Source organism: Tachysurus vachellii, chromosome 9 (genome assembly GCF_030014155.1).
Source record: "Tachysurus vachellii isolate PV-2020 chromosome 9, HZAU_Pvac_v1, whole genome shotgun sequence".
NCBI classification, from domain to species: domain Eukaryota; kingdom Metazoa; phylum Chordata; class Actinopteri; order Siluriformes; family Bagridae; genus Tachysurus; species Tachysurus vachellii.
Genome location: NC_083468.1, coordinates 10399193 through 10421970, shown reverse-complemented (window position 1 = coordinate 10421970; position 22778 = coordinate 10399193). Strand labels below are relative to the sequence as shown.

Here is a 22778-nt window from a genome sequence, read left to right as displayed (position 1 = left end):
ACACACACATGCACGTTTGTTAGATCACTCCTACAACCAGACAAAAGACTGTTTAAACAAAACACCTGGTGTCAGTATTAATTTAAGGTCATGCATCTGGGTGTCCTGTTTTAATTGAGTTGCAACCCTAGAGGAACTGCTTACAGTAACCATTACAAGCTGTACATAGCAGAAATTAATTAACATAAAGTCTCTTGTAACTGAAATATATCAAACAACAAACTAGGTAGTAGAATAGGATAATCTGCCTACTACTTTCCCTCTGGAAACGTCACACCAGGACTGCCAATAACCAGCTAATTTTACTAAATCCTGGGCAAAATAAAGAAAGCTAATACAACTGTGGCATGATTGTGGCTTAAAGTAGCACTAAAGTCTCTGAACCATGCTGTAGATAAAGAGGCTAATTAGCTTATCAACCACAGTTATCAACCAACTGGCAGCCCTTGCTAACATTTCTTATTTCTTATATCCAGAAATCTTGAAGTGAACACAACAATGTCACCAAGGTTAAGAAGTGTAGGAATTATTTATTACATTACATATAAAATACATACAAAATAAAGTTCATTATAAGCTCATATAGCTACTTGTATTTATACAGCCTAATGAGCGTTTTAGATTTTTCTTAGCAATTATTTCTTTTGCTCTCTTTTTTAATTTTTAATTTTCTTGTGGCTAAAAGGGTGTTGTATAATAATGAAATATTGACATCATTAACTGGAAACGCGGGTGGAAAAACAGTATTAAATGCATTGTGAACTAACAGCAAAACATAGGTTCAATATAAGGAATAATTAGCATAATGTCTCCAATATTTCTGTATATATTTCTGTAGAATCTAGTAATGTGAAGCTCTAGGGTCCTAGATTTTGGGCTACTGTCTGCCTGGAGTTTTTATACATGTCTTTTTTGCATAGGTTTTCTGCGAGTTTTCCTGTTTCCTCCCACTTGGCAAAAAAGTATAACAGTAGGTGAATGACTAAAACAGATTGCACCTAGGTGCAAATGAGTCTGTGAATTTGTGCACAAGGTGTGCTGTCCAATCCAGGGTGTATTCTACATGGCCAGTGTTCCAGAGATAGTCCACAGATCCACTGAGACCTTGACCAGGATAAAAGTAACTGTGTGTAAAAGTGAGTGACTGTGTGAGAAGGACCAATTAAGGTCCTTTAGCGCCATGTACTGGAGAAGAAGCAGAAACGCTTTTTTTCTCAATACTGTACAACAAATTAAGTTATACAACAAAACTTAAAAAAATATATTTATATTTATTACATATATTGTAACTGGAGCAGAGAGTAAAAGAAAGTCAGTTATCTAGTTATCAGTTATCTATAAGTTATATATAGTCTTTGCTGTTATTTTGAAAACAGTTGAATATATGGAGTGACGTAAAAGCATTATGACGTCGTTGGACTTGCTTTCCTCACATTGGTCGGCGCTTTTAACTCTGGTCACATGATCGCACTTGCAGTAGTGAGGAAGCCGAACGGAAACATATGACTGCTTCAGTTTCTGTTTTTGTAAGTGGTTGTTAATTTAGGATCATTTTCTGAAGACCAAACAGGAAAGTCTGTCTGTTCACCGTACAGGAAAACATCAGTAAAGGTGAAACTGTTGTTTCTTTAAATGACTCAAGATGTAAACAAACTGTAACAATGTATTTAGTTATGTATTTAGTGTAAATAAACAATTAGCTTTATGGGTATATACATAGTGTGTGTTACTATATAAGAGTCAGGAATCTACCTCCTTAAGGTATGTAATAGTTTAGGGGGAAAAGCCAATCATGTCTGTGCTCAGTTTTGGAAATATTCTTGGAAATATCTTCTTATACTAAACAGCACTTCATAGCTCCATGACATATGAAGAAGAAGGATGGAAAGAAAGGATTTAATGTCAATATCAATATTAGATCATTGATATTTTGTGATCATTTTGATCACATTAGACTTTATATACATTAAACACATCTTATTTTATTGTACTATTTATTGTTTTATATTAGACACATGAGACCATCATTTGTTTTTCTCTTTTCATGTGGTGTACATGTGAAGCTTTGTCTTTTAAATCAATACATTCGAAGTGACTCAAGTGTGTTCATGAAATACATGTAGTGCAAAAAAAAAAAAAAAAAGCTGAGCTGTACATATAATTTGCCATGGCGGCACTTTCATTACTAACCTCTCCCATCATATTGCATACAACAATATGTAAATGGTTTGTAGTAGATACCGTAGTAGTAGGCAAGTACAAAAGATATTCAATACATAGCACAATAAATGCTGCTGGTTAAATTGTAGTACTAAACAAATGTATAGTGTTATTGGTTTACCTGCATTTTAATGTTCAAGGCAAAATATCTCAGTGGTTAAACAAACCTCATAAAAATAAGTTTCATTATCAGGCACAAGTGACTTGAGGTTGATTTGTACTACAGCTGTCATGAGGTGCTGCGGTAACACGAGACTCATGACTAAAAACTGAAGTGATCATCTGCTCTTTCTTCATGTGTTTCCCAGTGACTAGAAAATCCTCGTTCTCTTTTAGGCCTCATTGTGGTTCAGAAGTGTGTGTGTGTGTGTGTGTGTGTGAACAGTGCAAAGTCATCAAAAAACACTCTCAAGCACTTTCTGCATTGTAAGCTGGCTGCTTGCTGCACTATTTGTATAGAAAATTACATTCTTTCACGAACATACCCTTCTACACCATACACGTGCAAAAAAAAACCAGTATTGCACATTATACAAAGTATAATCCACTTCATGTTATGACATCTATCGTACCCTTCTATATTCTTACTAACTGACAAGCTGGAGTTTGTCTTTGAGAGAGTAAAAAAAAAAGGACTGTTAAAAGTAACTAAACATAAGAATAAATTAATATTATTGTTACTGTTAACATATTGCTTAAGTGATTTAAAGAAATAAAACAATTCACGATGCACCATTTAATATATTCCATTTTGTTTCAGGTTAATTGTTATCAACTTTTTATTCTGTTGAATGGAATAAATGTCCTGGAGTGTACTAGTCATATACCAGTATTAGAGTTCTAAATCACATTTTGAATGGCACATGTTGCATACTGAAATTGTGAGAATTGCCTTTGCTGAGTAGAACACATAGAAGCTCCTTAAAAAGTGAGACAAATTAATGAACTTTAAGGTAAAGAAAACAAGGAGATAGATGGTTCTTCCTCTATCTTCTGACTTGGATATTCTATTCAATTCTCTTTAAATTGTATTTGTATAGGACTTTAACAATTGACATTGTCTCAAAGCAGCATTACAGAACATAAAAAACATAATACAAAAAGTTTAATATTATACAAAGATTAGTATAATACAAATAAAAAAAGTATTAAAATAATACAAAAGTTCAAGATTAATATTAGACTCCTATTTAAATGTGTTTGAATCCCCAATGATCAAGCCTGAGGTGACTAAGGTGACTCTGGCAAGTAAAAACTCCCTTAGATGGAAAAGGATGAAATCTTGAGAGAAACCAGACTCAAAAGGGAACCTCATTCACTCAGTGTGATTTATAAATATACAGTCTGATAATTGTGTATTGATGAGGAGGTTGTTGTCCTCAAAGACCACATGTAGTTGGCATCTCCTCTTAGAATGTCTGAAATCCTCATGATACAGAACACAACTTGAGCTGGTACATCTCTGGATTCCTCGGGATGGGTAGAAAAAGAGAAGCAGTGGAGAGCAATTAGAGTAGCTGCTGTTCATAATATTAACAAGCACTAGATAATAATGTGCATGTACTAGAGCACAAGATTATTGGAAGTATTAGGTGTACCCCTGATGTTTGGGAGCTAAATACAAAAACGCTCTACTGCCTTTAGTAGAATTTAGTATACTATTTATATCTTCTTAAAGATTCAGTAAGATTTGGAAATTGAAAACAGTGTAATTTTGCTAAATGCTAAAATAGATAGAAGTAGAAGCAAATATCATAGTAGAAATGTAGGGAATTTGGGTTTAATTTTCTCTTTGTAATTATGAATAATAGTGTGTGTGTGTGTGTTAAGGTGTCTGCTTATTTTCTGAGTGATGTGACCTTTTTCCTTCTAGTATCTATTCCTGTTTTGCCTCTGATGTGTCTATGATGTCTGCGAGCATGAAGTCTGATATAGCATATCAGAAGGTACAGTTTTGTGTGCAAGTCTAAAATAAAGTTTCATAGTCTCTGTATAATTGCATCACGGCTGGGAGAATATGTTGGTAGGATGATGCGTCGAAATCTAAATTTGATGCCTTCTTACAGTTTTACTGCAGGGCTTGTTTGTAATTTGGGAACAGGAGAGGTTCCTGCTTTTGTCTATAGATAGTAGTAGTAAAATTTAGAACCCTTATGTGATACGTATAGATTAGACTGATGAGTGAAAGAAATTTTCATCTTACAAAAAAACTTTGCTAATTTTAGCTACGGGAATTTTTAAGGGCTTTGTAAAACATCAGGTGTGATAAATACTGAATAAGTCTAAAATATCAGCTTTAAACTATAAATATGTGCCAACAGAGGATTATCAAGTCATGAACTAATTATTTATTATGTATTATTTGTTTGTGTACAAACTCAGGTTAATTTGGTGATTTTAATTTCTCTTCAGATGGAGTCGAGTAAACGAGAGGGTCTCCTGAAACTTCAGAAGGTACAAATACAACATAAGACACAAGTCTGTTTGAATCTGTAAAAAGTTAAAGATAATATTAACATGAATAAATAATAATAATAATAACAACAAATAATAATAAATTAATATTATAATATGAAAAAAGGAAGAAAACATATTTTTTTATTTGCTTCTGCACTAAATTCGCTTTTTTACATAACAGATGTTTACATACAGTTAACAAATTTAGCATGGAAGCTGGGTTCATCCTATTCAAAAGTTTACGCCCCCCTGCATCATGTTGCCTTATTGGGCAACAGTGATTGTTTGCAACTTTTGTAATAGTTATGTATGAGTCCCTCAGTTGTCCTCAGAGATAAAGCTCAACAACACTGATACAAGCAACACAAGTAGGATTTTTCTGAAGAATATTATTACTCAAAAAATAATGATTATTACTCAATCATTATGAGTGAGTCACATTGCTTGCTTAACTAAACTTTATTAATCAATTTTAGTCCAATCTATTAGAGATGCCTTAAGAAAACAGGCTAACTAATATAGCTAATGAGTAACTTTGGATAGAATACATGTTCCTGGGCTAGCATCAGTAAGTTTAAATGATGGAATAAATCCTTTACACCAGTATGAGAATGTTTAGCCACAACAACTAAATAGGATGAACATGAAAATACCTGCATGCAGTTTTCCTGCTTTACCACCTGGTCACTTTACAGCAAGAAAAGGAAGTATTATGACAAGTGTATCATATTCTTTGGCCAATTTGACATTTGTGTGTGTTTGTGTAGTATTCTAGATGTATTCTGATCATTGGCTGTCTTACTGCTGTGCTGCTCATGGTGTTTAGCCTTCAAACACTCCTTATTCCTTCAATTATGACATCTCGCCTGAAGATAAATGCTTCCAGTACACACACCTGCACTGACCAATGCAGGCAAGAACACACACATCTGAGTGCATATCTGTATATTTATGTGTGTGTCTATCTGGATTATGTTAAGTGAAACTGTATCCCTACTGTCCTCTTGTATTTTGTGTCACACACTCTTTCTAAAACACTCTTTGCTTGTTTATTCCCCCATTGGTACTATTAAATAGAGAGAAAATATTGATTGCATGTGTGTTTGTGGGTGGGTGGTCGTGTGTTTACAGACTGGTTCTGGTGGAGAGCATCCCAGTGGGCATGGAATTCAACTCGTCTGTTAGTCATCCATCCATCTATGAGGCATGGCGGGGTCTCTTATCACAGGCACAAAGCAGTCTGGACATTTCATCCTTCTACTGGACCCTCACTAACGAAGACACACACACACACGAGCCCACAGCCAATCAGGTTTGTCTTTCTATTAGTCTGAATGTTTTTCTACCTATCTGTCTTTCTGCCTGAATATTTTTTTTCCATCAGTGTTTTTTTATTTATCTGTTCTTCTGTCATCATCTTTCTTTCAGAATAATAAATTCTGATTAGCATAGTTACAGTATATTAAATTGCGTAACTACAGACTTGTCAGATGAGGCATAACATTTGTCATAATTTTATTCTTTTTTTCTGCAATACAGGGAGAGAAGATCATGCAGGAACTTGTAGAGCTTTCTGGGAAAATCTCTGTGCGCATTGCGGTGAATACTCCTCAGGAAAAACAGCTACCTCGTGACCTCCAGATGCTCATTGATGCTGGTCTGTCTGTCTGCTTTCCTCTCTCTCTCTCTCTCTCTCTCTCTCTCTAATCTCTCTCTCTCTCTCTCTCTATCTATCTATCTATCTATCTATCGATCTATCTATCTATCTATCTATCTATCTATATATATATATATATATATATATATATATATATATGTATGTATGTATGTATGTATATATATATGTATGTATACAGTCAAGCCCAAAATTATTCATACCCCTGGCAAATTCTGACTTAAAGTTACTTTTACTCAACCAGCAAGTTTTTTCTTGATTAGAAATGACACAGGCGTCTCCCAGAAGATAATAAGACGATGTACAAGAGGCATCATTGTGGAAAAAATTATTACTCATCTTTTATTTACATTTGAACAAAAAGTGGCATGTCCAAAATTATTCATACCCTTTGCAATCTGTCACAGTCTATGGGAAAATCCAAAGATCTATACCATTCTAAACAGTCCAATCTGCTCTAAAGCATCCTAATTACCCTGATTCATTGGGAATAGCTGTTTTAATCAACTCAACAGGTGAAAAACAGAAGCTCTCTGCTGTTGGTTTGTGGACAGTCATGGCTAAGACAAAGGAACTCACTGAGGACCTGCGGCTGCGCATTGTGGCTGCTCACGAGTCAGGAAAGGGCTAGAAGACCTTATCTAAATGTTTTGAAGATCCAGTGGCTACAGTGCAAAGTATTATTAAAAAATTCAAGATGTTCCACACTGTGAAAAATCTCAGAGGACGTGGTCAGAAGCCAAAAGAGACACCTGTGCTGGCCAGGAGGATTGTGAGAGAGGTAAAAAAGAATCCAAGGATTACCACCAAGGCCATCCTGATGAATCTGGGCTCTGCTTGTGACAGCATCTCAAGGCAGACAGTCCAACGGACACTGCACACCACTGGGTTCAACGGACGCAGACCACCACTTCTCCAGATAAGGCATACAAAAGCCCACTTGGCCTTTGCAAATGCTCATCTGGACAAAGAAGAAGACTTCTGGTCTTCTGTTTTATGGTCAGATGAACCAAAATATAATTGTTTGGCCACAATGATGTAGCTTTCATTTGGCATAAAAAAAGGAGAAGCCTTCAACCCTAAGAACACCATCCCCACTGTCAAACATGGTGGTGGAAACCTAATGTTTTGAGGGGTGTTTTTCAGCTGGTGGACCAGGGAACCTAATCACAGTAAACGGCGCCATGAAAAAGGAACAATACATCAAAATTCTCAAGAACAACATCAGGCAGTCTGCAGAGAAACTTGGCCTTGGGCACAAGTGGACATTTCAGCACGACAACGACCCAAAGCACACAGCAAAAGTGGTGAAGAAATGGTTAGCAGATAAAAACATTAACGTTTTTCAGTGACCCAGCCAGAGTCCTGACTTAAATCTGATTGAGAATCTGCGGAGGGAGCTAAAGATCAGGGTGATGGCAAGAAGACCCTCCAACCTGAAAGAGTTGGAGCTCATTGATAAAGATGAATGGGCAAAAATACCCATGGAGACATGCCAAAAGCTGGTCAGCAATTATAGCAAGCGTTTGATTGCTGTAATAGCCAATAAAGGCTTTTCTATTGACTATTGAGAAGGGTATGAATAATTTTGGACATGCCACTTTTTGTTCAAATGTAAATAAAAGATGAGTAATAATTTTTTCCACAATGATGCCTCTTGTACATCGTCTTATTATCTTCTGGGAGACACCTTTGTCATTTCTAATCAAGAAAAAACTTGCTGGTTGAGTAAAAGTAACTTTAAGTCAGAATTTGCCAGGGGTATGAATAATTTCGGGCTTGTCTGCCAGTACTTAGGATGTGAAACAAATCTCTTGAAAATATAGCATAAAAACCAAACACAGTTTCACAGAATAGCCTAAAACATTTTAAAAGTTATTTCTTTCTTTCTTTCTTTCTTTCTTTCTTTCTTTTTTAAAGAAACTAGGTTAAGAATTTTGAGTTAAATTTTATTTTATTGAATTTTATTGAAGTTTATTGTGTTTCCTTTTGAACAGACATATTAAATGGGTTGATGTATGTTTTGTCTATAAGGTGCTGATGTGAGGGATGTAAACATGCGAGATTTAACATCTGGTGTGCTGCACACTAAGTTCTGGGTGGTTGATAAGAAGCACATTTACATCGGTAGCGCCAACATGGACTGGAGATCCTTAACTCAGGTGACTATTATATACAACATGTCTTTCTTTTGTGTGCTGATAAATATATTGTAATTCCATATTTGTGTATCGGCAATTCTGTGGAAGTTTTGGCCATTTATTTATTTGCACTTGGTAAGAGAGGTTAAGAATGCTGCAGCATCAGTTAGAGGTCTCTTTTTCCAACATAAATTGTTGTGAGCATCAAGGGCAAATCCCATCTGATTAGCCATGAACCATTATGCCCATTAATCTCTGGGCTCATTATTTTAGTTACTAAATATTATGTCACAATATTATATTAGAATAACATAGTACCATAGGAAAAGTTTCAAAGAGTAATAGTCAGTTTAGTTGAGCAGTTTAGTTCTTTAATTTTGCAACCCTGCTAACCTAACCAGTCTGTCTCACTTAAATCTTTGTGACTTTATTGTAATCCAGAAATGGAAACAAAGCTTCATGATGTATCTGAATGCTTTTAAATTCTGGGGACAGCCTCTTTTAAACCTTCAAGCCAGCCTGCAAACCTTTGGCTCTTAAAGTTTGAAGGTAGTATTGTACTTGGGACGTTTATTTTTGTGGGTGTTGCAGTATAGTTCTACTTTAAAGATCAGTTTGTAAGTACTCATTATCCCTGCTTAGTTACACAAGCATTCATTTAAACTAAATGGGATTACAGGGATCATAATGTCATTTGTTGCAAGATTTTGAAAAATTACCATATTGGCTGCATTAGATTTGTGACTCCAGTGCAAAACTCACAAAATGTATGGACTAAATGTGTGTTTATATATACAGTATTGGTCTATTAAAGGTATGTGAAATAAACAATTTTTGGGTTACACAAAATTAAAGTCAATTAATATTATTTAGCAAAAAATAAATAAATAAATAAATAAAATATTTTTTATAAGAACTTTTTTTCCCAGATAGCCTTTATGAATGCCCTTGACGAAATTAAAAAAATAATTAAAAGGTTGCCTCTGTGTGTTTTACAAAAAATTCCCTTTCATGTAAAGAAGACAATTGGGACATCTTATATTTTCATTAATTTCAATAATATATATCGTCGCTGTCGGGCGGAAACCTTGTATGTCCAAATTTGGTCAATTTCATATTTTTTCACATATCGATGCTATTGGTCAGTCCCCACATGGGTCTGTTATTTTTCCAAGTTATTAACCAATCTAAAGTCTTGAAAATAGCTTGAGTGCAAATCTCATAACTCCATTGGACACTTCAACTGTCCACCTCTTCCTCAATCCGCGGGAGAGCTTCGCGGCATATTTCTCCTCAAGAAGAGTCGCAATGAATCAACACGTCTTCTGAGGTAAATGTCTTCAAAACACTGGGCTCAAAGAAAAAAAAATCTTGACCCCCGCTAGTTTTGGTGCTCGTCTGAGGACAGGAATTTAGCGCAAGACAATCCACTGCAACGCGGACTAAACCCTGTGCAGTGCAGATAAGGTACGGCGTTTTTTTAATTTCCTAAAAAATAACGGTTTTGGAGATACGAGGATTCCGCCCGACAGCGACGATATAATGTGTTATACGTTTCTTTTGGTTCTCTAACCCTCAGCTGAGAGCTTTAGTCATATTTTTTTCAAAATGAATCCCATTGAGACAATTAGTCATAATTAACCCCTCCAACACACACATACACACCCTTCAATCTTATGTGTTATACTTCTGTTCAATTTTGGCTCTGTTCTCAGGTGAAGGAGCTCAGTGCTGTGGTATATGACTGTAAATGCCTTGCTGAAGACCTTGGAAAAATATTTGAAGCATATTGGTTCCTTGGCAACAGCAAGACAATACCTGCTCCCTGGCCAAGCCAATATGCTACAGCCTTTAACAAAGACACACCTATGCAGCTACCAATCAATGGGACAGACTCTAGAGTTTACCTGTCGGTAAGAGATCTGTAGTGTTTGGAATGGCTTTAGTAAACATAAAATATTCTTAGAGATAGATGACACTGACATTAAAAAATTAAAACAGCCACCAGAACATCCTAAGGGACCTTGGCATATATTCTGCAGTGACAGCTCTAACAACTCTACCATGTTACATCAAAAGCTCACATAAGTGTTACATTTTGTAAGAGATCTCTGACTGTTAATGCCATAACCTATTTACATCATTTTTATACTGCAAAAGCTATTCCTTGTAAATGGTGCATACGCTACCCATCACGATCTAAATGTTTCATCATAAGATAAAGTTGATCAGTCATAATAACTTTGGATTGATTCGCAGTAACAAGTTGCCTCAGACCAAACCAGCAAAATTCACCTACTGCATAACATACCTACTGTTTTCCTTTCATTTTTTATTCATTTGTATATACACATAATTGTTATAATGTAATTATGCATATCATTTTTTAGTTTGGTGGAACAATTCGTGAACAAATCCTGTATTTGATCCATGCTCTACAAATAGAATTAGCATTTTTCATGATGTCGTTATCTTTTACCATCATAGCAAAATATTTGGCTGTTTAATTATTTCTTGTTGAGTTCATTAAGTCAGTATGTGTATCATTAACTATCTATAATTTCAAATAGAATGAACTGATGATATTTTCTATATTATTATATCTTTGCAGAGTGCTCCTCCTTCTTTGTGTGCCGAGGGGCGAACTCCAGATCTTCAGGCCATTTTAAGCATCATTAATGATGCACAGGAGTTTGTTTACATTGCTGTGATGAACTACTTGCCCACTATGGAGTTCTCAGATCCTAAAAGGTGTGTGTAATTTTTGACATTATGGAAAGATAATATCTGTTCAGCACGGTTTGTGTTTACTGTTGAGGTATCCAAACAAGGCCCTTCCACTACATTTAATGACCTGCAAGCTTTACTGAACTTAAAACTATGAAGAAAACTGAAACTGAGAGCTTCCGGTTTAAACACTAGGTGTCAGTGTAACCTACTAAAAAAACAGAAGGTAAAAGTGAAACAGCTCCTGATGTTCTATAAGTTGGAGTATGGTATTTATATATATATATATATATATATATATATATATATATATATATATATATATATATATATATATATATACACGTGTATACGTATATATATTAATTTGTATAGTATGGACATTTTTACAATTCAGCTTTAAAAAAATATAGAAAGTCATGATATAATTTATAAATGAATACATTTATCTATAATAAGCAAACCACAGTAAGGGTGGCAAGGACAAATAATCTGAGTTGAAACCATGAGAAGAACCAGAAAACAAAACCCATCCTCATCTGGCTGACACCGTAATTTCCCTTCTATAACTGTAAGCTATTGTGTCTAACTAGGAAGTTCACTCTAGCTATAAAATGCAGTCTATTTTGTTGAAGTTATTAACTGTTTATTGATGGACACATGAGTATATAGCAATATATGTTTTTATTCCAATTTTAACAATAACAATTTTAGTCCATTGTTTGCAGCCACTGCAGTCTAAAGCCTTCTTCAATCTCAGTAATCTCATGCATCTTTAGTCTGTCACTGTGCAGACATTACCAGCAAGTGATTGATAAGTGAAGAGATCTCATACCAGAAGTAGGGCATCAGGATAGATGAGGCAGGTTTAGAGAGTAGAAAGGGTCAAGGGCAAGTGGGAGAGAGACAGACAATTAGATATAGCTTTTTGTCATGTAATAGTAAATGACAGTGTGTCTCAAACCTGAGTGAAACCAGAGTGGGGTTGGGGGGGTTTACAGCATCCAAACATTCAGTACACAAAAACACTGTATGCCCATGAACACAGAGTATATTTACATTTATTGATTTGACTGATGGGATTATCTGTAGAATCTTACATGTGAGCTCACTTTGAGCTCTGGACTGCTGAGCTTCAACTGGCCAGCCACTCCAAGGTATAATTAGAATTTATAAATTAGACTTTGTTTGTAGAATTATTCTTATTTGTGCAGTTCAACTGTCAGTATGTAAAATCATAGTTCCTTTGACCTTTTTTGTGTTCCAGATACTGGGCTGCTATTGACACTGAGCTGAGACGTGTGGCATTCGAGAGAGCCATTCATGTGCGTTTACTGATCAGTTGTTGGAACAGCACATCTCCAGTCATGTTCCCATTTTTACTCTCTCTTGCATCTGTACAGGAGTCAAAGAGTGACCTGGATATACAGGTGGTGAGTGACAACACTTAGTGATGCTGTACAATTAATTATCTTATACATTGAACAGAATCAGAAACCTGTACCCTTTTCAGCACCTTTTTTACACACCCTTGTTCTATAGCAGTCCATGTTTGGGAGTCCAAGAGAGCGATATATGCCCCTTCTCTCTGAATGGACTTCTCAGTGAAATTTACATTATCCAATCTTGGTATCTGAGAACTCCTGCGTGTAGCCGAGGGCACTTTGCTTTCTTCTGTGTTGTGTATTATGTTCCCCTGTTAATTTAGTGGAATGGCTGAGGTCACATGTTTAAGAAGAAGGATGTGTTGTATTGGGGTTCAAAGCATTTGTGTTTGCTGTGCTGCAGCTAACAAATGCTTTGAATGACATAAAATTTTTATTATGTTTATTTACTATCGTTATGACTTTATGTATTGTGCAGCATATCGATTTTAAGCCTATAACGCAGTACTAGTGTTGCCTGTGTCTCTGTTGCTAGGACATCCAAGGATACAGCTAATTCCAGTTTACCCTCCACAAGCACTGCTCCTTTCCAGTCCTCAACTCATCTCTTGGCTATTTTAGCCCCATTCCTCGGCTATTTTTGCCCCATATCATATGAATAACGACCCATCTTGGCCAATATTAGCTAATGCTTTAATATATTCCGCTCATTGAATAATTCCAGATATTGCACACGACCAAGGCTACAGTACTCTGTTCTGTGAGATGCATGCTTCTGTTTCCCATAGAAGGATGTATTTGCTTTGCATGGTTTTAAGAACTGGAAAATGAAATGTGATATGGGTGGTGGTGGGTAGGCTTGCATTACCAGTGATTGCCCATCTATTATTTGTACCAGCCCACCCTAATATAAATGGTTGGAACCAGCTTTGGTTCCATTACTCTGTTTGTTCAAGTTAAATGTGTTGGATGACCTCATGGAGAATCAAGGGATCAAGTCATCATGAATGCAGTCAGAGATCAGAGTCTTTTTTGTACACAATTTTCTGTGTACTATTGTCTTTTTTGTTAAGCCACTCCTGTGCCTTAAGTGCAATTTTAAATTGTGGTGGGAAGTCAGTGAGGGCATTCTAAAAACATGATTATAATACGGTGAAGATCACATTTATATGCACATGATATTACAATCAGCATAGCCTATCAAATACCAGATAGTGTCCAAACTACATGATTATCATATGAACTCTGAACTATGAATTTTTTTTGGGGGGGGTGTTTTATCTGCAGAAAATCTTCATTGTTCCCAGCAGCCCGAGTCAAAAGGAAATACCCTTTGCTCGTGTGAACCATAACAAGTACATGGTGACAGACAGAGTTGCCTATATAGGTACAGTATGGAATTCTGCATCTCTCAATTACATATTTAGTTAATGTTTAGCATTGTTCAAATATTTGCATGCAGGTGCTTATTAATCACAGTTATGAGGATAATCTAGACAATAATCTAGATGAACTTAATCTAGAAGAAAGATATTATTGCCAGTCCAAGAGTATTTTAATGGTAAACTGTTTTAATCCCTGTTCAAACGTCTACAACTTGTCGAGGAAGTTGACAGCGAAATTTTGGCTTGACATGTTTGCAGTTTAATTAAATGGTGCACAGCATTCTGGATACTGTATCCATCCATGAAGTTATAGAATGCAAGGATAATATTAGAAATCCAATTTTCTTTATTCTTTCCATTATGTGCAGGAACATCAAACTGGTCCGGCGATTACTTTGTGAACACGGCAGGCTCAGCATTAGTAGTGAATCAGACTTCAAGCTCATCCTCAGAGTCCACAGTGAGAGAACAGCTGCAGGCTGTGTTCACAAGAGACTGGGATTCATCTTACAGCACTCCACTCAACCACAACAGCAACCTCGAACAGATATGTGAAATATAACAGAATCAGCAGGGGGCGCTCCCCTTAAAGTCCCTTATGTTCTAGTGTTATTTTAATGCAGCCAAATAAACGTCACCTGCCACCAAGCCATGAACATGGAGGCTGGAGCTGAATCAATGTGGCTGAAGTGATGTTGTCTCACATTTACACGCTTGGTTTGCATTTACTTTAAAGAAAATTTGAAAAGTTGATGTAACAGAATGAAAGAAACATGTTTTTTTTTTTTGTTTGTTTTTTTTGTCACTGAATTCAGTGATAATTGCCAATCCAGCATTTATCTAACCATCCACACTTGAGTTACAAGAATGGCCAATAAAATAGCGACTACAGGAAAATCAATGGGAAAAAAGCAAGCTTGAAGCACAGGACATGATGCTCAGTCCAGTACACAACTGACTGTTTTCTCCTTGCACTACATAAACCTTAACACATAATGAACCTAACAAACTGAGGGAACTTCACTAGGGAATCTTTACATCTTAATTTTATATCCTGTATTCACTTCTAAAATGGAGATGTATTTAACTACCTTTTTTTCTAATGACTCAGTTGTTACAGATAGCATTATAATACACTTGCACTTTGACACAATACATTAATACATTTTTTATTGTAATAGAGGGAATATAGAACCTGTACTGGGTTAGATGTGTGTGTTTTATTAATATTTTAGAATACTTTTAATTAAAACTGGTATCAATTTTTATTTTCTCAGGTAAATCTGGTCACTGATGCCCAAAATGTCAGAATAATTATGCTGCTGTCATTTAGCTGCCTTAAATTTGAAATTTGAAATGCATGACCATTTGAACTTATTGTTTTTTGTTTTTGTTTTTTTAAATGTATTACCATTTGAACTTATTGTTTTTTTTGTGTGTGTTTCTTTTTGGTGAATAAATACTTTTTACTTTTTTTCCACCAAACTCCTGTATAACCTATTCTGAGAATCAGTCCCAGATTTTCATTAATTATTTATAAGCTCTCATTGCTGAGGCCCGGGTTTGATTCCCGGGCAGGGAGCTGACCCACCCACTGAAGATCAAACTCTCAAGCCCGGATAAAATGGGAGGGTTGCGTCAGAAAGGGCACCCAGTTTAAAACCTGTGCCAAATAAAAAAAAATAAAATACACTGTGGTGACCCCGAGCATGGGGCACGAGTACAACAATGATAATGCAACATTCTAAAGTTTTTTTTCTCAATCCTTGTTTTTTTCTGATATGATTGTCCATATCTGATTCAGCTCATAAACACACCTTTCATGAAAATAAAATCAGTGTGTTGTGTGGGTGTCAAATCAGTGTTTTCAAATCTTTTACTTCTTACATTTCAAATGTTTGGCATTTCCTGATCTAACACTCAAGATTCAATTCCTCAGCTCTTTAACATACCCTTAATGATCTCTAATGCGCTTTTTAGTTTTACAATTCATTCTGTCGATCAGCACATTTGCATACCAATCATGACAATACAATGGGTTTGTTAACGAATACAATGCAATACTTTTACTTTACTTAATTATCCTAATCATGATCTTTCCAAGCAAATTCTCTTCTTACAGATTTGATTAAAGAAGCTGTGTGTTAATGTGAACCAACAGCTAAATGCAGAAAAAATCCAGAAATTAAAGTAAATATTTTCTAGCATGGGGTATGGTGGCCTTCCTGCCATGCTTGTGTGTAGTTTTGGTCGTTTCCTATGGTACTTCAATTGGCAAATGTTTTTTCCAATCTCTGATAAATATTCATGGCCACCCTTTTTTAGGGAGTCTGTCTTGATTAGATCAGGTCCGGAGAATGAAAAAATTATAACAAAACATTCATTCATTCATTCATCTTCTACCACTTATCCGAACTACCTCAGGTCACGGGGAGCCTGTGCCTATCTCAGGCGTCATTGGGCATCAAGGCAGGATACACTCTGGACGGAGTGCCAACCCATCGCAGGGCGCACACCCACACACACACTCACGCACGCACAATTTTCCAGAGATGCCAATCAACCTACCATGCATGTCTTTGGACCGGGGGAGGAAACCTGAGTACCCGGGGGAAACCCCCGAGGCACGGAGAGAACATGCAAACTCCACACACACAAGGTGGAGGCGGGAATCGAACCCCGACCCTGGAGGTGTGAGGCGAACGTGCTAACCACTAAGCCACCGTGCCCCCTTATAACAAAACCTTCACTTCTTAATATTTATTTGTTTGAATAAAACTACAGTTCTGTTGATTTTGCCTTATGCTTCAAATTGACTTTTGCCTCGAAAGACCCATAATTAATTTAAAACATCTTGAAAAACATTATTATTATTATTATTATTATTATTATTATTATTATTATTATTATTATTATTACATTTTTTATACAAGATTTTATATTATTACCTTGCTGTAATATAGTTTTCTCATTTGTCTAAACTCTTCTACATGGAAGCACCCTAAATTTTAATTCTACTTATGTGTACTGTCGGTCAAGACTGAATTCTTGCTTCCGCTGCAAAAATAAAAATAAAAATAAAGTTTCCTTTATTTCAGCTGCATGTTTATTGATTTCTATTTAAATTAGCATTCTCTCAGACCGACGGCATTTAGCATCAGATCTCTAATTCACATCCACTCCTGAGTAATCTGATTCAGTTCACATTCCAGTAGAGATGTTAAAGCCTTGCAATCCGTACGTGTTACTTTTCTTTAAGTTTCCCCAAATTTCCCCATTCCCCGCTGAACACAGAAAAAAGTTAGAAGTATAAGTCTGAGATGGACCCATAAACAGTTGTACAGGTGTGGGCCATTGTGTCAAATGTAGGGGATTTACATCCAAATCATGTGATGTGTACGCATACCTCGTAAAGGTTGCTTGTTGATAAGGTAAAGCTATTGGTGTTTCTTTTTAAGAACAGAACAAATAGTTCATTTGGCAATACTGTTTTTAGTATCGATCTAAAGGGTTTGTTTTGAATTTGCTCATGATGGACTTTGTATTGACAGGTAACATCAAAAATTTAAATCAAATCTAGTTCTTTATATGCTCACTTCTAAGTGAAATAATATAATTTAGTAGACTGCTAAAATAAAAAAAACTTGTCAATGTCCAAATACAGTGATGTGAAACAGTGTTTGCCCCATTCCTGATTTTTTTGCATGTTTGTCACACTTTAATGTTTCAGTTCATCAAACAAATTTAAATATTAGTCAAAGATAACACAAGTAAACATAACCTGCAGTTTTTAAATGAAGGTTTTTATAATTAAGGGAAAACAAAATCCAAACCCACATGGCCCTGTGTGAAAAAGTGCTTGCTCCTAAACCTAATAACTGTTTGTGCCACCCTTAGCAGCAAGAACTGTAATCAAGTGTTTGCGATAAATTGCAATGAGTCTGTTACAGCGCTGTGGAGGAATTTTGGTTCAAAAAAAGAAAAAATCAGGAAGGGGCAAACACTTTTTCACACCACTGTATGTATGCAATGTATGTAGCATTGATTTTATTTCTATATCCTCTTTGCAATTGTGGTGAGCAGAAAAATATCTCAGACTGCTACTTCTGTGGCTACAGTGGGCACAGACTCAAAAACCTACACAGCTGAAGACTGGAAATGGAAAAGTTTATATTTTTCTACTCTTTAAAGCTAGAAAAAATGCTGAAATGTTAAAAGGAAATATAAGATAACAAGTCAGAATTTTACATAGCATGTCTACCGCAAAAAAACATTATTCAAATGGTTGTACAGCTGAATTGTATAAGTATGCACAACAAGCAAAAATGCATGTACACCTCCAATAAAGTAAATAGATAGGTGTAATAGACATTCAAAACTTGATATATTTCAACTTACTTGGACAATTCTAAATTAATGATAAGCTATTTTTACCAACAGGCTAAATACTTTCTACTTATTGAGTTACATCATGTACTAAAACCATTAAAACAACATGCAAATATGCATGAGATATTGACAACAAACCATAAAAGATTTTGTCTGTTGTATAGTGTATTATTACCTCTGGTTTTAGGTTGGGTCTCTGTGGCCTGTTGATGGTTTCTGTATCAGTGCTTTCTGCAGCTCCTGGAGTGACAAATCATAATAACTTTGTGTGTCTGGGGAGACAAGATGTGTAGGTGTTATGAATGAGTGTCTCAAGGCTCCATCTGGGTTTATTCGCTAATGGGAGATGAAGGCCAGCATTCGTTTGATAAGCCCAACCATGTTTTGGCATGTTATCCTTTATGATATTAATGTTGCATAGCTGGTCCAGAGACCTGAAGATATATTTATGCTGCTCAGTGAGTTCTACATTAGGACCCTGCATTGACAGTCTCAGTTCCAATGCAGGTGCACCATGCTGATGTTTGGTAAGTTGGAAGAACAGATTGGACTTTGTAGCCGTGTTCAGCAGATGAAAACGTGGAAGGCCATGTGTCTCAAAGATGTAGCGCACTTGTTAAAGCTCAGATTCGCCTAGATAAATGAGACATCCTAAATAAAGCTCAGCCATCACACAGCCTAGGGACCACATGTTTATCATTTCAGAGAAGGAGAATCTCTGGAGCTCTGTAAAATCTGAAAGAATAAAAGAGAAATGTTCTACGTATATGCACTGTAATGATCAATCATATTGTATTATATCACTATGTGTGTGATTAGTTTCCATATACACCTAATATATACATACCATCCTATAAAACCTGAACACCTGTAAACCTGGTTATTTATGCAGATATCCAAACAGCCAATCAAGTAGCAGCAGCACAATGAAAAAAAATCATGCAGCTACATATCAAGAGCTTCAGTTAATGTTCAAACATCAGAAAATGGAAAGGCGTAAGGGCTTTGACTTTAACTATAACATGATATTTGTGGCTGATGGACTGGTTTGAGTATTTCAGAAACTGCTAGTTTCCTGGGTTTGTACACACAACAGTCTCTAGAGGTTACATAGTATAGAGACCTATTAAGTGAGTTCTGTAGATTAACATGCCTTGTTGATGAGAGAGTTCAGAGGAAACTGGCCAAATTGGTTTGAAATGCCAGGAATTATACAGTAACTCAAATAATCTCCTTAAAACTATGGTGAGTGGGAAAGGATTTTATCATGCACAAAACATTAAACCTTGATGTGGATGAACTACAACAGCAGAGGTCCACAGTGGGTTCTACTGATTTAGCCCTAGAACAGGAATCTGAAGCTATCATGGACAGAGACTCCATGATAGATGTAAAACTCACTCACTCACTCACTCACTCATTTCCTACCGCTTATTCGAACTATTCTCGGGTCACGGGGAGCCTGTGCCTATCTCAGGCGTCATTGGGCATCAAGGCAGGATACAACCTGGACGGAGTGCCAACCCATCTCAGGGCACACACACACACACTCTCATTCACTCCCGCACTCACACACTACGGACAATTTTCCAGAGATGCCAATCAACCTACCATGCATGTCTTTGGACCGGGGGAGGAAACCGGAGTACCCGGAGGAAAACCCCCGAGGCACGGGGAGAACATTCAAACTCCACACACACAAGGCGGACCACTAAGCCACCGTGCCCCCCAAGATGTAAAACTACACAGTTAAAAAAAAAAAAGTCAAATTTTGGTGAGTCTAATTTTGGTGAGTCTGTGTCTCAGATGCTTGTCCTTGGCTGAGGAGTGGAATCAGATATGATCTTTTCCTTTAATAGTCCTTGCAGCTTAAGGTTTGTGGTTTTGTGTATGCTGAGATGCTTTCCTGCACCTCATGTTTGTAAAAAGTGTAAAAACTATAGACTTCCTGTGTACTTTGTGTAAACACTACAGATTGTTGTGTGTGAAATCTGAGTATCTACATAAATGAGCAGGTGTAAAGATGTTCCTATTAAAGTGGATGGTGAATGTAAACAGACTGCTCCTGCACATCTTTTGATGTCCACATTTTCCAAAGGCTCATGGGTTAAATACAATGATGATGTTTCTGTGGTGAAACACAGCAAACTTTTATTTGAGATCCATGTAAATTGTAAATGCAGTCTATTTTTAGCCATACTACAATTTATTAATTTACCACCACATCTGTGAGAACCGGTGAATTTCTATATGGTTTTGTCATCTTCCAACATTCACAGCACCTTTAAATTGTTTAAACATGCTAGCTAACATAAGTCTAGTTTCCAGTGCTGTATCTTGATTATTTTTCTAGGATTTTCTATTTTAATTTATACTACAATACTCTTGGAATCGTAAGACTGATTGGTCAGAAAGTGAGAAAAGATTCATTTTCTATAACATCAACTCTAACTTCAAAACACAAGTTTATATTAATGCATTCATTCTAACACATCATTGTTTCTGTAGTAACAACTTGCACACATAAAATCTCTATCATTTATAAAACTAATCATTTAGTTTCAAACTATTCACTTTACAGAAAGCTGTCACTAGAGAATAATTTCAAAAAATTTGGGGGGTGGGGGGTATTTTCAGTGAATCGGTTCAGGTCACTAATAACAATCGATTCCTTCCGCCTCTTATTAGCTCATTACGAATTCTTTCCCCGAAGTGCTGAATAAAATATATTTTCAAATGTAGTTGTGTGTGTGTGTGTGTGTGTGTGTGTGTGTGTGTGTGTGTGTGTGTGTGTGTGTGTGTGCTTGTGTGTGTGTGTGCACGCAGACAGACCATAGGACCTGAGACTGTTTGTTTTGTGTAGCTGTGTGCAAATTACTCTCAATAAGATTAGATCTTAGCATATTTAGTGGTAACCCACCCTTGATTTTACTTGAGATAATTCTTAGTACAATTGCACATAAATAAAGCTTATGCTCAGAACCAAAATAGAATCTGTGTATTGATTTTATGTATTACAAAATCTTATCGTTTAGAGTAATCTCTCTCTCTCTCTCTCTCTCTCTCTCTCTCTCTCTCTCTCTCTCTCTCTCTCTCTCTCTCTCCCTGTTCTTATGTTTTAAACAAGCTGCTGCTGGATGTCTGCAGTGTGTTTTTTCAAGCTAAGGGGAGAGAGACCCTTTGGAATATTGGTTTTATTTACTTGGATTTGATTGTTCTGTGAAAATGTGTAATAGACATATTAGCCATTGTAGTTGATTTTGTTACTTCATTAGATTTATTGCATTTTTTTTCAATAATGAAACTAAGATAAATCATGTCAGATTAGGTGATTTCAGTTATCATTAGGTTTTTAAAAAGAGTCAAAGAACTATCTGATAATGACTTCAATGTGACCATTATTCTTAAGAGAAAAATCTTTTGCATTATCAGTCATATTTTCCAAATAAATGAAATTGTTTAACAAGTTCTCTCAAGGTTTGCAAACATTTGATACATATATTTAATTTATAGAATATTGATATATATCGCATATTTCTTTTTCAGTGTCACTTAAGTTTGGGTATAGAAATTGTTTGCACACTTGATGTGTTAAAGGAATTTCTAAGTAAACAATATTGCTGTTTGAGGTGTGATCAAACATTTCTGATTATTAATATATATGACAAAATATCTCCTTACAGCCCTTACGTTGCATACATATGGAAAATATGCTTATAGGTAGGTGGTATTATCATGATCTGAGGTGTTGTAATGAATGAAAGATCTCATAGTGTCACGGACGCGGGATAAAAACGGACCCAAATGCAGGACAGCTTAACAGAAACAGGATTTATTAACAAAAAAAAAAAAAAAAAAAAAAAAACAGGACGTAGACAACAGCAGACAAGGACAACAGAGGATTTTGCGCTGCATAAGGCAACGCGGATCAAATAAATAGACAAGACAATCATTTAGACATAAGGGACAGGTGTGCAGAGGCGGGGAGGAAAAGACAAGGGCGGGGCAGACACGTGAACACGAAACATAAACCTGACACATAGATCAGGAATAAAGTTTGTCATAATAGATTTACAGTCATATGCAAAAGTTTAGGAACCCCTGACAATTTCCATTATTCTTATTTATAACTATTTGGGTGTTTGGATCAGCAATTTCATTTTGATCTATCAAATAACTCAAGGATACAGTAATATTTCAGTGCAATACAGTATGCATCAAAATGAAATTAGACAGGTGAATAAATTTGGGCACACTTGCCATTTTGTTGATTTGAATACCTGTAACTACTTAGCACTGATTAATTGGAACACACAATTGGTTTGATGAGCTCATTAAGCCTTGAACTTCATAGACAGGAGCATCCAATCATGAGAAAAGGTATTTAAGGTGGCCAATT

At 36.0% G+C, this 22778-nt stretch overlaps 2 protein-coding genes across 3 annotated transcripts in view; one reads left to right on the top strand and one right to left on the bottom strand.

Moving 5' to 3' along the window:
* The window catches only part of LOC132851049 (latent-transforming growth factor beta-binding protein 4), a 424131-nt gene that overhangs the window by 148287 nt on the left and 253066 nt on the right, over positions 1-22778 (bottom strand). The gene's annotated exons all lie outside the window — the stretch shown is intronic.
* Positions 1471-15145, top strand: pld3 (phospholipase D family member 3). Its single transcript, XM_060877618.1, has 12 exons — positions 1471-1611; positions 4094-4166; positions 4633-4674; positions 5445-5590; positions 5809-5989; positions 6217-6334; positions 8387-8514; positions 10209-10406; positions 11105-11244; positions 12488-12653; positions 13893-13992; positions 14359-15145. Exons 2-12 carry the CDS (start codon positions 4125-4127, stop codon positions 14550-14552), a joined length of 1455 nt encoding a protein of 484 aa, XP_060733601.1. The 5' UTR covers positions 1471-1611; positions 4094-4124; the 3' UTR covers positions 14553-15145.

Bases quoted from the DNA above. Each gene is read 5' to 3' on its own strand.
- pld3 (XM_060877618.1), top strand. From the start codon at position 4,125: ATGATGTCTGCGAGCATGAAGTCTGATATAGCATATCAGAAG. The intron at 4,675-5,444 runs GTACAAATACAA...GTGTTTGTGTAG, and splicing joins GTCTCCTGAAACTTCAGAAG to TATTCTAGATGTATTCTGAT. The intron at 13,993-14,358 runs GTACAGTATGGA...CATTATGTGCAG, and splicing joins AGACAGAGTTGCCTATATAG to GAACATCAAACTGGTCCGGC.